The sequence below is a fragment of the Zea mays genome, chromosome 9 (assembly GCF_902167145.1).
Source record: "Zea mays cultivar B73 chromosome 9, Zm-B73-REFERENCE-NAM-5.0, whole genome shotgun sequence".
In the NCBI taxonomy this organism is placed as follows: Eukaryota; Viridiplantae; Streptophyta; class Magnoliopsida; order Poales; family Poaceae; genus Zea; species Zea mays.
In genome coordinates this window covers 80,424,758-80,440,947 of record NC_050104.1, presented here as the reverse complement: position 1 = coordinate 80,440,947, position 16,190 = coordinate 80,424,758, and the positions used below count along the sequence as shown (strand labels likewise).

At 44.5% G+C, this 16,190-nt stretch overlaps 1 protein-coding gene across 3 annotated transcripts; it reads right to left on the bottom strand.

Moving 5' to 3' along the window:
• Positions 1-11,032: 11,032 nt before the first annotated feature.
• LOC100276479 (uncharacterized) lies at positions 11,033-15,724 on the bottom strand. 3 transcript variants are annotated; one of them, XM_023300975.2, is made up of 3 exons: positions 15,266-15,724; positions 11,905-12,950; positions 11,044-11,581 (listed from the first exon to the last, which is right to left on the bottom strand). In XM_023300975.2, exons 2-3 carry the CDS (start codon positions 12,940-12,942, stop codon positions 11,294-11,296), a joined length of 1,326 nt encoding a protein of 441 aa, XP_023156743.1. In that variant the 5' UTR covers positions 12,943-12,950; positions 15,266-15,724; the 3' UTR covers positions 11,044-11,293.
• Between the last annotated feature and the right edge of the window lie 466 nt (positions 15,725-16,190).

The window sequence follows — 16,190 nt, the reverse complement described above, 5'->3', positions numbered from 1 at the left end:
ATGGGTGCGTGTGTTAGGGTTGGCCGGTTGGGTAGATTTTTATGGTTGGTGTCTTCTTGGGCTAGACCAAAGTATTGCCCTAGTAATACCTGGCCATATTGGGCCCTCCCCCCAACTAAAGTTGAGCTTTCATGTCATAACACTATTCATCACCCATGATGATGTACCCCTTGGTGCATTACCTAGATCAAATATGTGAACGGATCAGTCCACCAGTGAATCACCCGCATCAGAGAAAATAAGCGGGCTAGGAAACCAACCGCACCAGCCGACACTACAGGAAACAAATAAATCAATGTCAGCCACCGTTATTTACATCGGTGAAGGACCGATGAGACAACCAGAGAGAGGTGAATGGGAGCCATAAAAATTTCTCTGCTCAAGAGAACACCATGACTTGATCCCAACTTCTACACAAACCCTATGGGACACCAAAAGCAGCGAAGCACTATGCGAATCAATCTAGTGTCGACTTGCTGCTCCAAAATGCTAGAGAACCTGCTCAACTCTCTATAGACCTGAGGCAAAACACATAACAGGTCAAGCGGTAGTGCCGCTCTACTAGCCGATAGTGTCGTGCCTTAAAACCTGCAAAGAATTCTCTCAAATTTCACAGATAGAAAGCGCGGAGGGAAAGAAGATGTTTTGTGAAGTTTGATCCATAGCAAATCACAGCTACGTAAACAGATTCAAAATCCCTATTTGTTTTGGGTTTTGTTGGGGTTTTCTCAAAAAAACTCGAACTTGAGTGAACTCGAATCACGACCACAAACTGTTTGAACTAGATGTTTTGCAGGGTTCTAAGAAGTGATCTTCACTCCAAGGCAATCTCCAAGATAAACCAAAACTCAAGAACTCGATGGTTCTCCCAAAATCCAAAGAGGGAAGAGAGAGATTGAGAGAACAAAATCAAACCAAAACTGCAGGAAACACAAACTGAGTTCACGATTTGACAAACACTAGACTTCGGGTGGTTACAACCATCATTCCTCTCAAAATCTGAGTCACAGACGCCAGGGAACAAAATCGCCTGAGGATCTCGGACTAGAACTGGAAACTAGGAAATGGAAACTAAGAGTTCACTAAACAAATGCCCCAAGGGATGGATGTCCACAATAGCCCACTTACCTATTTATAGAGGGTAATTTCACTAGACTAAACTACACCTAAATACATAGAGCTCATCCACTAAACTAGGGGCAAAATGTACCAACTCCTGTAATATGCATCTGACAGCCATACCCTCCACACGAAATTGCTTCGCCTCGATGCACCCTTCGCGGTGACGCCATTTGTCGCCTCTGACTCCCACCGGAACCGCACCGTCAAGTTTTGAGGACCAAACTCAATAAAACCCGTCATTCGTGGCGTTGAATGATTTTGAGGCTCAACCACCAAACCATCGTGAGTAATGCACCACATGTGTGTCACCCACGTCCTGGACACGTGTCCCGCCAGTCCTTGATTGTGCTAGTGACACGATCCACTCTGCCACATCTTCGCGTCGGTGCGTGTCCTATGTGTTGGCCACCATAGCCAATCACCCCGCTCTCCAGTCCCTCGGTCAAGTCCAGCGCTCGTCCTTCGCTGCTCCAGATCCATCGGCACGAACCCATATGACCTTCACCTTCGCCGTCAACCACCGTCTCGGTGCGCCATGCTTACCGAGAGACATTGTTGCACAATATGTATTCGTATAGCAGTAGATTTGAAGACAACATTATATGTGTTCCTTGGAACTTAATATTTCCCACTGTCAATTGTGTATATTTCTTTAAACTGGAGTGCCTCATCTATAGATGGCTAATAAGCACGAGGCCCGTGAGCCCGGCACGAAGCCCGCTTTTTGGGCCCGGTCCGAGCCCGGCACGGTACGAATAAGCGGGCGGGCTTGGACAGGAAACTAGGCACGGCGGGCTAGCCCGGCACGGCCCGTTTACCTCTAAGCCCGTTAAGCCCGTTTTTTTACACTAAAACGTGCTTACCGGCCCGTTTAGCCCGCTTTTCGGCCCGTTTTTTCGTGCTAAACTGTAAAGCCCAAAATGTGTATAAAAAATATAAATAATAATAATAATAATATGAATAAATAAATATAATTATGTAGTGTTGTGGTATTATGGAACCTTAGAGAGCATTTGATTTTCTTTTATTTGCCATATTCATTTAATGAAATTATATTGGTCAAATAACAAATACATAAATATAGAAATATGTATATCATGCTGGAGTTCTTCTGTTGTTGCATTTGTATTCAAGTTGTGAGAGTTAAAAACAAATATAGAACTTGAAAATAGAAAAAAAAAGAAAAGAGAATCAAATGGAAATGGAAAAGAATATACAAATAAAAATATATATATGTACTTATAATTCTTCATACTAGAATTTTATTTGAGGATTTAACCTGTTTTGTAAACTCACAAACAAGTTTTAATTTAAATACTAGAGTTTGAAATCTAGGGGAGAGAATGAAAACAGAAATAAATAATAAAAAAAACTCCACTTGGCGCAATGGGCCATATCCTACTCGTACTGGCCCATTGACAAACTTGCGCAAACCTGTTCTGCCTGGTGGGGCCCACCGTTCGGTCGGCTTGTGCACTTGCCGTTGGCTTGACCTGGAGAAACTGCCATCTGGGGCCGGAATGTCAGAATCGCCCCCAACCCCGCATGGACGCAAACAGAATCGATTGGCTCCCTCCTGTCGCGCGTATGCTTCGGGGATGGTTTGGATTCGCCCGGGGCTGTTGGGACTTTGCGGGCTCGGTCAACGGATCCACGACCGCTTCACCACCTCCGGTCGAGGTCTTCTCTAAGCTGCCGACCAAATCCTCCTCTTCTCTGTGCGGCTGGGCAGGGAATCCCCTCCTTCCTCGCCCTCATCCCTATCTCCGCTCCGCTTCGTGTGCGATGAATTACAGGGCGGACTCCGCGCCCTGGCGCGTATATGCGCGTCGTAGCTCTGCTGGAGCTCCCTCCTCCCTGTGCAGTGACGGACCCGGAACCATGGGATTCCGTGGATTGCGCTCCCTTCCCCTCGCGATGTGGCCATTCCGCGTCGCGGCCGCATCCTGTTAACTGAATCGCATCGCCGGGGTTCTCGGGCGGACTGCTTCAACCGTCCTAGCCCTAGGCTATAAAACTCTGACCCCTGGTGAACTCCTCGGCCATCTACACCAAGCAGAGAGAGAGAGCAGCATGAACCCAACCTCCGCCGCAGCTGTCCTTGGCCTCCACCGCCGTTTGAAGTCCGCGGTGTGCTCGAGGATGGCCGCCGGGGTGCGTGCGTGCTCATCGTGACGTTGGCGGGCGGGAAAGACCACCGTTCTCGACCCAATTTCTCGTCGGACTTGGGGAGGGGCCGGTGTTCCGTGCCACACCATGGGCAGGACTCCGAACGCCATGATACTTAGAGGTAAGCCCACCTTCTGTCTCGCGATCGCCTCCACGTTGTTTTGCACTAGTCAGGTGGGGTGGTGTGGCCATCTGTCACAGTTTTGACCAACTCCGGCGGGCGCACCGCCGTAGCTCCAACGCGCCACCGTGGTCACACCACCTGGGGTAGGGGATAAGCTTGCAACCATCGGATCTATGATGGATGGCTACGATTAGAAGCCTCATACCGGTTCGGCTGGGATAGATCGCGACCGCAGATCTGCTAGTGGGCGGGCAAGGATAGTCTGGAACCGTATAAAATTCTAAGTGTTGAATCAAGATCTAACGGCCTGAGCTGCATACCGGTTCGGATAAAAGAGATATAATCTGGACCACCGATTATCAATCGCACGACTGTAATCGTCCCATACCCTTTTGCATGTCATTCTTACTTATGAGCCCCTCGGTTTATTCCAAATTAACCTGCCATCCGCGCGGGGTAAATTTGGGTCTGGGGAAAACTTCTGGATTTGCCCCCGGAGTTCTCTGTAATTAGTGCTTGGTCCAGAGAATAATGAAAATGGATAATTAATTACAGAATGTGATTTTTAATACAAAATTGATTCTAGAAACTTGTGAAATTCATAGTTAATTCATTATAACTCCAAATTGAGCCATTCCAGTTGCAATAATTTTGTATTAATATTGTTTATCACCTAGTACCTTTGTTTAACCATGAAACTTGAATTAAAATTGTTCATTTGAATTAATCTACTCTAGGTGCTAAGTAACTCAGAAATTCATAACCCAATAATCGTAACCCCGTTTTGACCCATTCTAGTTGCATTAGTCCCACAATAATAAGTATTATCATCTGGTAACTTTGTTTTGTCATGAAATATAGGTTAAAGTGTTACACTTAGTCTATGCTATATTTAACCACGTAGATCTTCGGAAAATCATAACTCCTTAGTCGTAACTCCGATCTTAGTAGTTCTCGATCCCGCGATCTCGTAGCTTCACGTAGATTGTTATTACACGGTTTATTCTTATGTTTGGTGTGATGTTAATTTTGCCTATACCATGCTTGTTTGTATTGCTACGACTAGCGCGAGGTTACGAGTCACCTGAAGATCATCCTGGTACCTGGAATCTCAAGTCCTAGGCAAGTTGTGCCCTTGATCACTTCTTTTTACCCACTCATGTTCTAATTAATCATAATGATCTGCATAGGTTAATTTTGATGGGACCCAATAGGTTACCCTAGTTTGATTATCTTTATACCTTGTTTACCACTGAACTTTTTGGGTAGTACTTGCTAGTGCTTTATGTGGTTTTGGGTATGAAGATACATTATTCATGATTATACTTTTGTTATCCGTTATTATTTACTGTTCATGATAAGATCATTATGTTAATTGGAACATGGAGCGACCACCCGGGAAAACAGTGCTACCACAAGGGTTTATGGACGCCCTTGGCTGATTAATTAGGAAAGCTAGTGGAGGACTACCTTACCCAAAAGGGGCAAGGGCAGTAGGGGAGTGGTCAGTGTAGGGAGGTCCTTGGTTGATTTTGCTGCGATGGCGGTCAGGCAAGGGATCCCTGCATTGGAGCTTCCTATAAACTGTAGCGGGTTTTCTGAAGCTAGTGGAACTTTGTAAAGGCCTCGTAGTGTTACCCTGCCTTGCCTCCTTGGTAGAGGTGTATGGGAAGTCGCGATCCCTTGGCAGATGGGTAACATGACTTGTGGGTAAAGATGCGCAACCTCTGCAGAGTGTAAAACTGGTATACTAGCCGTGCTCACGGTCATGAGCAGCTCGGACCCTCACATGATTAATTTATGGAACTAAATTCAATTTGTCATATGCATTGCATCGCAGGTGATGTTGTTACTTTTGTTCTACTACTTAATTGGGTTTGGTATTTACTTACACTTAGTAATTGCTAATAAAATTTTGACCAACTTTAAAAGCAATGCTCAGCTCTAACCATCCTCTTTGGTAAGCCTTACACTTCACATGAACTCCCACCTTTGGCGAGTTCATTCACATTATTCCCCACAACTTGTTGAGCGATGAACGTATGTGAGCTCACTCTTGCTGTCTCACACCCCCACAGGTCAAGAACAGGTACCACAGGATGAGGCACATGAAGGATGCGGCGATGTGTTCGTGAGAGGTCTAGGCCGTCGTCTCCCAGTCAACTTTGGGTTGCTGGACCGTTGTCTCCTTATAATGTAATTCTTTATTTTGTATAGAACTCGTATTATATAGTAAAGATGTGACATTCGATCCTGTGCCATGATTCATCATATGTGTGAGACTTGGTCCCAGCACACCTGGTGATTATGTTCGCGCCCGGGTCTTTGTGCCCCGAAACCCGGGTGTGACAGAAGTGGTATCAGAGGAATGTTGACTGTAGGACGAAACCTAGATAGAACTGGTCGACCATTGTCTACTTACCTTTGCTACTCTGATTCTTTTTAAACTTTTCTTAATCTTTTCTCATCTATTTCCGCTCTACTCTGATTATCTTACCTTTTTCCTTCTAAAGACAAATGTGGATTTCACACTTTGAAATCCTGTACCTAAAGTGACCTTTAGAAATAGGAGACCTACTCTTAGGAACAAAAACAAAATTATTTTTCTTTTATATAGATATCTATGAACTTGAATGTTTGTTCTTATGATACTTGTTTGATTTGGTTCTTTGATTGAGTGAGATGAGTTGTGGAGTAATGTCCACAATGGCATCTGCATATACATATAGGCATAATAAATGTGTTATAAGATAACTAGCCAACCTAGATTATCCCCCATTAAAAATATATCTATCTTAACCATATTTGCCAACCCGATGACATACACTAACCTCGAATCAATGAGACCAAGACCGGAGATGAAAATATCAACATCAACAAGGAAGAATATCACAGTCAAAGCAAATATCGACATGAATCAAGACTTAAACATTTCAGATGAAGTCTTTTCCTTGCCATAATCTTTCTTGCCTCAACCGGTCCAGCTTATATCATACATAATATGTAGCTGGATACCTGTGCCCCCCTAATCACCCACTATTGACTATAAAAAATGTGAGACTTTGGATCTTTGAACCAGTTATAAACTAAAAAGCTGAATTGTAAACCAATTCTTCTGTATCCCTTTTCTTACAAATCTCGAGGACGAGATTTCTGTTAAGGGGGTAGGATTTGTAAAGCCCAAAATGTGTATAAAAAATATAAATAATAATAATAATAATATGAATAAATAAATATAATTATGTAGTGTTGTGGTATTATGGAACCTTAGAGAGCATTTGATTTTCTTTTATTTGCCATATTCATTTAATGAAATTATATTGGTCAAATAACAAATACATAAATATAGAAATATGTATATCATGCTGGAGTTCTTCTGTTGTTGCATTTGTATTCAAGTTGTGAGAGTTAAAAACAAATATAGAACTTGAAAATAGAAAAAAAAGAAAAGAGAATCAAATGGAAATGGAAAAGAATATACAAATAAAAATATATATATGTACTTATAATTCTTCATACTAGAATTTTATTTCAGGATTTAACCTGTTTTGTAAACTCACAAACAAGTTTGAATTTAAATACTAGAGTTTGAAATCTAGGGGAGAGAATGAAAACAGAAATAAATAATAAAAAAACTCCACTTGGCGCAATGGGCCATATCCTACTCGTACTGGCCCATTGACAAACTTGCGCAGAACTGTTCTGCCTCGCGGGGCCCACCGTTCGGTCGGCTTGTGCGCTTGCCGTTGGCTTGACCTGGAGAAACTGCCATCTGGGGCCGGAATGTCAGAATCGCCCCAACCCCGCATGGACGCAAACAGAATCGACTGGCTCCCTCCTGTCGCGCGTATGCTTTGGGGATGGTTTGGATTCACCCGGGGCTGTTGGGACTTTGCGGGCTCGGCCAACGGATCCACGACCGCTTCACCACCTCCGGCCGAGGTCTTCTCTAAGCTGCCGACCAAATCCTCCTCTTCTCTGTGCGGCTGGGCAGGGAATCCCCTCCTTCCTCGCCCTCATCCCTATCTCCGCTCCGCTTCGTGCGCGGGCGATTGCAGGGCGGACTCCGCGCTCTGGCGCGTATATGCGCGTCGTAGCTCTGCTGGAGCTCCCTCCTCCCTGTGCAGTGACGGACCCGGAACCATGGGATTCCGTGGATTGCGCTCCCTTCCCCTCGCGATGTGGCCATTCCGCGTCGCGGCCGCATCCTGTTAACTAAATCGCGTCGTGGGGTTCTCGGGCGGACTGCTTCAACCGTCCTAGCCCTAGGCTATAAAACTCTAACCCCTAGCGAACTCCTCGGCCATCTACACCAAGCAGAGAGAGAGAGCAGCGTGAACCCGACCTCCGCCGCAGCTGTCCTTGGCCTCCACCGCCGTTTGAAGTCCGCGGTGTGCTCGAGGATGGCCGCCGGGGTGCGTGCGTGCTCATCGTGACGTTGGCGGGCGGGAAAGACCACCGTTCTCGATCCAATTTCTCGTCGGACTTGGGGAGGGGCCGGTGTTCCGCGCCACACCGTGGGCAGGACTCTGAACGCCACGATACTTAGAGGTAAGCCCACCTTCTGTCTCGCGATCGCTTCCACGTTGTTTTGCACTAGTCAGGTGGGGTGGTGTGGCCATCTGTCACAGTTTTGACCAACTCTGGCGGGCGCACCGCCGTAGCTCCAACGCGTCGCCGTGGTCAGACCACCTGGGGTAGGGGATAAGCTTGCAACCATCGGATCTATGATGGATGGCTGCGATTAGAAGCCTCATACCGGTTCGGCTGGGATAGATCGCGATTGCAGATCTGCTAGTGGGCGGGCAAGGATAGTCTGGAACCGTATAAAATTCTAAGCGTTGAATCAAGATCTAACGGCCTGGGCTGCATACCGGTTCGGATAAAAGAGATATAATCTGGACCACCGATTACCAATCGCACGACTGTAATCGTCCCATACCCCTTTGCATGTCATTCTTACTTATGAGCCCCTCGGTTTATTCCAAATTAACCTGCCATCCGCGCGGGGTAAATTTGGGTCTGGGGAAAACTTCTGGATTTGCCCCCGGAATTCTCTGTAATTAGTGCTTGGTCCAGAGAATAATGAAAATGGATAATTAATTATAGAATGTGATTTTTAATACAAAATTGATTCTAGAAACTTGTGAAATTCATAGTTAATTCATTATAACTCCAAATTGAGCCATTCCAGTTGCAATAATTTTGTATTAATATTGTTTATCACCTAGTACCTTTGTTTAACCATGAAACTTGAATTAAAATTGTTCATTTGAATTAATCTATTCTAGGTGCTAAGTAACTCAGAAATTCATAACCTAATAATCGTAACCCCATTTTGACCCATTCTAGTTGCATTAGTCCCACAATAATAAGTATTATCATCTGGTAACTTTGTTTTTTCATGAAATATAGGTTAAAGTGTTACACTTAGTCTATGCTATATTTAACCACGTAGATCTTCGGAAAATCATAACTCCTTAGTCGTAACTCCGATCTTAGTAGTTCTCGATCCCGCGATCTCGTAGCTTCACGTAGATTGTTATTACGCGGTTTATTCTTATGTTTGGTGTGATGTTAATTTTGCTTATACCATGCTTGTTTGTATTGCTACGACTAGCGCGAGGTTACGAGTCACCTGAAGATCATCCTGGTACCTGGAATCTCAAGTCTCAGGCAAGTTGTGCCCTTGATCACTTCTTTTTACCCACTCATGTTTTAATTAATCATAATGATCTGCATAGGTTAATTTTGATGGGACCCAATAGGTTACCCTAGTTTGATTATCTTTATGCCTTGTTTACCACTGAACTTTTTGGGTAGTACTTGCTAGTGCTTTATGTGGTTTTGGGTATGAAGATATATTATTCATGATTATACTTTTGTTATCCGTTGTTATTTACTGTTCATGATAAGATCATTATGTTAATTGGAACATGGAGCGACCACCCGGGAAAACAGTGCTACCACAAGGGTTTATGGACGCCCTTGGCTGATTAATTAGGAAAGCTAGTGGAGGACTACCTTACCCGAAAGGGGCAAGGGCAGTAGGGGAGTGGTTAGTGTAGGGAGGTCCTTGGTTGATTTTGCTGCGATGGCGGTCAGGCAAGGGATCCCTGCATTGGAGCTTCCTATAAACTGTAGCGGGTTTTCTGAAGCTAGTGGAAGTTTGTAAAGGCCTCATAGTGTTACCCTGCCTCGCCTCCTCGGTAGAGGTGTATGGGAAGTCGCGATCCCTTGGCAGATGGGTAACATGACTTGTGGGTAAAGATGCGCAACCTCTGCAGAGTGTAAAACTGGTATACTAGCCGCGCTCACGGTCATGAGCAGCTCGGACCCTCACATGATTAATTTATGGAACTAAATTCAATTTGTCATATGCATTGCATCGCAGGTGATGTTGTTACTTTTGTTCTACTACTTAATTGGATTTGGTATTTACTTACACTTAGTAATTGCTAATAAAATTTTGACCAACTTTAAAAGCAATGCTCAGCTCTAACCATCCTCTTTGGTAAGCCTTACACTTCACATGAACTCCCACCTTTAGCGAGTTCATTCACATTATTCCCCACAACTTGTTGAGCGATAAACGTATGTGAGCTCACTCTTGCTGTCTCACACCCCCCACAGGTCAAGAACAGGTACTGCAGGATGAGGCACATGAAGGATGCGGCGATGTGTTCGTGAGAGGTCTAGGCCGTCGTCTCCCAGTCAACTTTGGGTTGCTGGACCGTTGTCTCCATATAATGTAATTCTTTATTTTGTATAGAACTCGTATTATATAGTAAAGATGTGACATTCGATCATGTGCCATGATTCATCATATGTGTGAGACTTGGTCCCATAACACCTGGTGATTATGTTTGCGTCCGGGTCTTTGTGCCCCGAAACCCGGGTGTGACATAAACGGGCCGGCCCGGCCCGTTTAAGCCCGCTGCGGACTGGGCTTGGAAGAAAATTAAGCCCGTGGGCTCAGCAGGCTCGGCCCGGTTTTTGGCCGGGCTTCACCGGGCCTGGGCCGGGCCGGGCCGGGCGGCCCGTTTGGCCATCTCTAGCCTCATCTAATATGACCTGGGCGAATTATTCGCAAATGATTATTTGCATGTGTTTTCTCCTGTTTGATACCTTCCTTCCTTTTTCTGTATGAATGCATATTTTGACCATTTGTATGATTACACAATAATTTTATGCCTTTGTATGTTTTTACACATAGTTCATGATTTCACGGTAACAATCAACTATGCTTAGTTTACATTTATCAGATGAATGATGTCATTTAGCCTCTAAGCTCTTTCATGCTTTCTCATTTATTATTCAGGAATACAAGGTTGAGTAGTATACCTTCCGAGCAGGACTTGTTTGTTTAGCCATTGCAGGGCGTACGAAGTTAGGCTTTTTATGGGATCTAGCTGCTCGTGTGCTGTGCAATTTCTTGGCATGTAGGAGTAACTGCTTCGTTTTCTTTCGCGTATGCATTGGTTTTTGTAAAATGGTGTGTTGTAGTAGTGTAGATTAGTTGTTGTAATTTAAGCATTATGCACTAATATTATATTTGAATAATTTGACTAATATTATATTTGAATAATTTGTGTGTCCTTGCATTGCAACAGAAGGGACGGGCATTGTACTAGTAGAGATTAATAACCGTACAGCTATAATGACTCGTTCTGATACAACTTGACGAGAAATCATGGCATAAGCAATAAGCATAGCAGACAACCGATCTTGCGATGTGCACAATTGTACTTCAGCAGTATCAACTAAAATCACCATAAGCCACAATGTGAACAGTTTTTCTTGGTTCAGTACTAGCCTCTTCAATCTCCAGGAAACAAATCTTTATACTAAAACAATGTTCGTGTCTAGATAGTGGTATCACTGCCTTTCAGTTTTACCGGTTTGTTCAGGGCCGTTACCAATTGAGTTATTTGATCCAGAACTGCCATCAGCCCCTTGAGATTCATTGTGCACGTTACTGGTGGATGTGCTAGTTTCAGTCTTGGGATCCACCTGCTCACCATTGGTAGACGTTTCTGAAGAACCATTCACTCCAATGGAAGAATCTCCTCGGGAGTTCTCTGCTTCAGTTGAGACACTGCTGTTCTCAGAGTTCTCTTCTTTGGAATATGACGCTTCAGTGGTTGTACCTGTTTCCATGCCCTTAGACCAACTCCAGCAGTGTGCGACTCCGTATCCCTAAAACGCGCGGCCGACACATTCTCTCTCCTCTCCGTATCCGGCTCCGTTTCCAGCAACACTCCCCATCCCACTCCGCATGCAGTCTATGACACCTGGGGCCCGCCAGCAGGCACGCGCGCCCGCGAGAGAGCTGCGGAGAGGAGAGAGAAAGCGTGGAAATGGGGAGTCTGGGTACACGCCGTGCGTTTTACGGAGCCGGATACGGAGCCTGCTGGACTGATGAATAGTGTGCTAGACTCCGCAAAATACGGATCCGGAGCCGCATGCGGAGTGCTGCTGGAGTTGGTCTTATCATCACCAGATAGAGTCTCCGTATTTTTTCCTGCAGAGGAGCTATCAGATGAGTTATCCCTGTCATCACCAGATCCAGTAACAGATGATGTTGTTGCACTTCCATGTTCCAATCCAGTTTCAATATGGACAGCCTCACTGATGCCATGCTCAGATGAATCTGAGGTAGTGGATGTTGCATCTCCTTGGTTTTCACTGGCATCATTTTGTGAATTATCAGTATGAACTGATGGTATGTTCCCTGTTTCGTCAGAAAGGCTGTTAGTACCACGGTCATCAGTTGCTTCGGTCTTGGCATCGTCAGGAAGGGTTTCAGAACCAGTTTGAGTATCAACTGCCTCCTTTTTCTCACCTTCTCCATCTGATCCATTCCAAGTTCCACTTGCACTGGTTGATTCGTCACCATGCGCTACTTCATCATGAGACATTCCACTTGCCTCCCTAGTGTTTTCCTCTTGTGCATGATTGTTTTGGGACAATTCATCTCCAGTTGAATTGACTTCACTTTTACTCTCAGCAGCAGAGTTGGATTCAGTATCATGCTTGCGTCCTTCTACAAGACTGGTGGTTTCATCTTCATTCTTATTATTATTAGCTTCTGTATTACTATCTCCACTGTTGACTTGTCCTTCCGCTTCTGAACTCTCAGTGTTTCTCTTGTCATCTTCATGCAGGTTAGTACTATCTTTATCGAACACAGTTTCTACAGTCTTCTCGTTATGATCAAAAGTATCAGAATGATGATCTACATCACCTTCCTCTGGTTTAGTTGTTACATCAGAATTGTCGACAACCATTTGGACGTTGCTATCACTGTAACTACCTGCCTTTTGTTTCCTCGCCTGGAATATGCTTCTATCATTATGGGTAAGCTGGTCCTCAGCATCATCCAAGTACTCGTTTTTCTTATCATAGGAATGCTTCACCTGATACAGGAGCCAAAAGACAACACCTGAAAGCAAGGTCGCTTGGAGTAGAGTTTTGATTCTTGATCCCCTGTTCCTTTGGTTCCGGCTATTTGAATGATGAAGCATGTTTACACCTGATTAAACAATGCATAATGAACGTGGGTTCGCCAGTTAAGTACCAGTCAGCACAGCACACAAATATACAAAATATAAGATAATCTGAGTAGATGTTCGTGAACATAGCACAATGGAAACAGTAGGTACAGTAATTGTATTCCGTAAAGTATGTCAATGTTACTTTCATGCTTTAGGGCTAGAGAAGCAGCAAAGTACACACAAATATTGGAGCAACTTTTTCGGTCCCATAGTTTCTGAGTGAACCTCCAGTGAAAGATGGACATTAGAAATCTAGGATCCACACCCTTCATTCCAGATTATAAGATGTTTAGCTTTTCTACATACATACTCCCTCAATCCCAAAATATTAGTCATTTTAATACTTGATTTTATGTCTATGTTCAAATGGATGATGATGAATCTAGACACATATGTAAGACAAATATATTCATTATTGCATGTATCAACTAAAAAGGTAAAACACATTTTATTTTGGGATGGAGGGGGCATCTTTTATAGTGCACTTAAATATACACTATATCTAAATACATAGTTAAAGCATTGTATATAGAAAAGCCAAAATGACTGGGTGTGTTTGGTTTGAATTTTGGCTTTGGCTTTTGCCCCCCTAAAAGCCAAAAACCAACCAAATGGCTGGATCCAGGAAGAAGCTTTTTCTAAAAGCCGACTTTCTCGGAGTGCAAATCTGAAAGTACCTCTGGACCCGCTTTTAGTGAATTTTCGGATGGAACTGTGAAAACATATATTGAAAAAATTTTAACGACTTTTAGTGGTTTCCAACAAACGTTTTTTAGTTTTTTAACATTTTACAGCCTACAACAGCTTTTTGCATAGCTCACAGCCCACAACAACTTTTTTCACAGCCACGGCCCAACCAAACAGACCCTTAGAATTGAGATTTGGAATGGAGGGAGTAAGATCTAAGAGAATAAATATGAGTTCAGAAGGAAAGACTCTGTCTTGGTGAACGGATGTCCAACTATACGTACAATCACTAAGCATTGCAAGGGAAAGCAAAAGATTCACATAGTTTATGCAATATTTTTTTTGACGGTGAATAGTTTATGCAATATTGTTTGCAAAACGAGAGAAATGTGGGAACATGAGACAGAGACAGTGATAACTGATAAGTTGAACATAAAAGGAAGCATTTCGAAGGCCAATAAGCCCATGTAACTGAAAACAGAATTCAATATCAATTTATGTGTTGCACTCATGGAGGAGTATTGAATGCATCTCTGCTTAGCCCCTTTCTTCAAGCAACAAGCACAATAAAGCATACATGGTAGCAATTTATGCTCTCAGCTACAGGAAGCAGTTTCCAGATCAGTATATGTTTTGCAGAATTCAGAAACAAGCTAGTTAACAGAATGTAAACTGAGTTATTGAGGCCCAAATGTAGACATCAGAAACATTCTTGTCAAACAACGGCATCTTATGTCAAAGCAAGCAGGTAGGACACAGACTAAGGGCTTGTTCGATTGCATGGAGATCAAAAAGGATCAAGGGGTATTAAATCTCTTTCCATTCATTTTTTTATTAGCAAGGGTTTTAATTCCCTCCAAATCCCCTTCAAACCACTGCTAACAGAAGAAATCACTCCTAACAGAAGAAGCTAGTAATATAGTACTAACTCCGTTCTCGAATATTTGTCGTCCATTTTTGAACTAAAACGCGACAAATAAAAAAATAGTGGAAATAGTAAAATATGAGCAGTTTCCAAAGGGGTCAAACTGTCAGCTGGTAGATTCCAGAAATAGGCAGCAAGCCGGACAGGATTTAGCAAGAATGATTGTAGAAATGTCACTTTCATCTTCATTGCTGGATTTGCAGCCTGGAACATTACAGGTCACAGCCACTGACCCACCCAAAGCCAAACGCAATGCTGCTTGAACCCCAGAAAAGGAACCTGCAATAATGGACTTACCGATCCACTTGTGCGGAACAAGCAAATTCAGCACAGAAACATCTCCAGACCGGCAGACCCTTGTCACATAGTGACAACTGCTGTCCACGAAAGTCCCCCTGGAGAACGAGCGAAGCAGAGTAGCAGACAGAGGAGGCAGATGTAACGCGGCGCGGAATCAGCTAAGCGAGCGGCGGGACACATTTGCGCGCTTGGCAGCGAGCGCGCAGGTAATCGCGCATGGATGCTACGCAGTACGCAAAATCGTCCGCGCGAGAGTCACACACTCGGTGGAGGCCCGATTCAGACCTACGAGATAAAGCGCCACGCGAGTAGTACGACGTTGGAGGGGGAGCGCAGCTCAGATGAGCGTCGAGGCGGCGGGCGGGCTAGGAAGGGACGAACCTGCTTGGTTCTGGCGGACGAGCAGCTGCAGGCGAAACGCCAATGGCGATGAGACGACAGCGAGGCCAGCGAAGAACGCGATGCGGTACGGGACTACGGGAGAGCGCGGCAGAGCGGCGGTGACTTCCGCGTGACCGTGGAGGACCGGCGTTGATGGATTAATGGGTTAGTTGGTGGTGGCGACGTGGTGGGTTGTGTCTGTGTGGTTAGATCTGGGACTTCAGCGTCGTGGGGAGGGGGCGCTGTGTTGGCGTTGGCCACGACTGGATCTGGCACTCGTGATGAGCTGCCGGCCTCGGCCGGGCGGCCGGACCGCTGCCTGCGGCGTGGTTGCGGTCGCGCCTTGGATTCGTCGCTCGTGACCCCCCCTCGTGCTCCTGCCGGCCCGCGTTCGCGACAGGCGTCGTACCTGCCGCTTAGCGCGTTGCACGGTGGATTCAATTATCGGTCTATTACTCTACTGTACGGTGGATTCAATTATCGGTCTATTACTCTACTGTACGGTGGATTCAATCATCGGTCTATTACTCTACTGTACGCTGCACGCCAACGCTTTGACAAGGATGGTACTGCGTGCGGCGTAATTATGTGCGTGTTAGTCACATCTTTCACGGGGTACTGACAAGAAAACAGGTTCACATCTATAGCATTTTTATCTTTCACAAATTAGAATATATTTGGTTGGACTATGACCATAAAAAAACTGTCATATATTGTGAGATACGAAAAAAATTGTTGTAAAATGTGAGCCGTAAAAAACAACAAATCGTTTAGTGGAAGCCATTAAAAATTCTTACATATATTTACAAGATTCTTTTGTCCGAAAGTTACTAAAATATGGTCTAGATGTGCTTTTAATTCTGCACTGCTCGAAAGTCGGCTTTTTGAAAAAAGTTGTTGGCTCAATTAGGTCTTTGATTTAGCT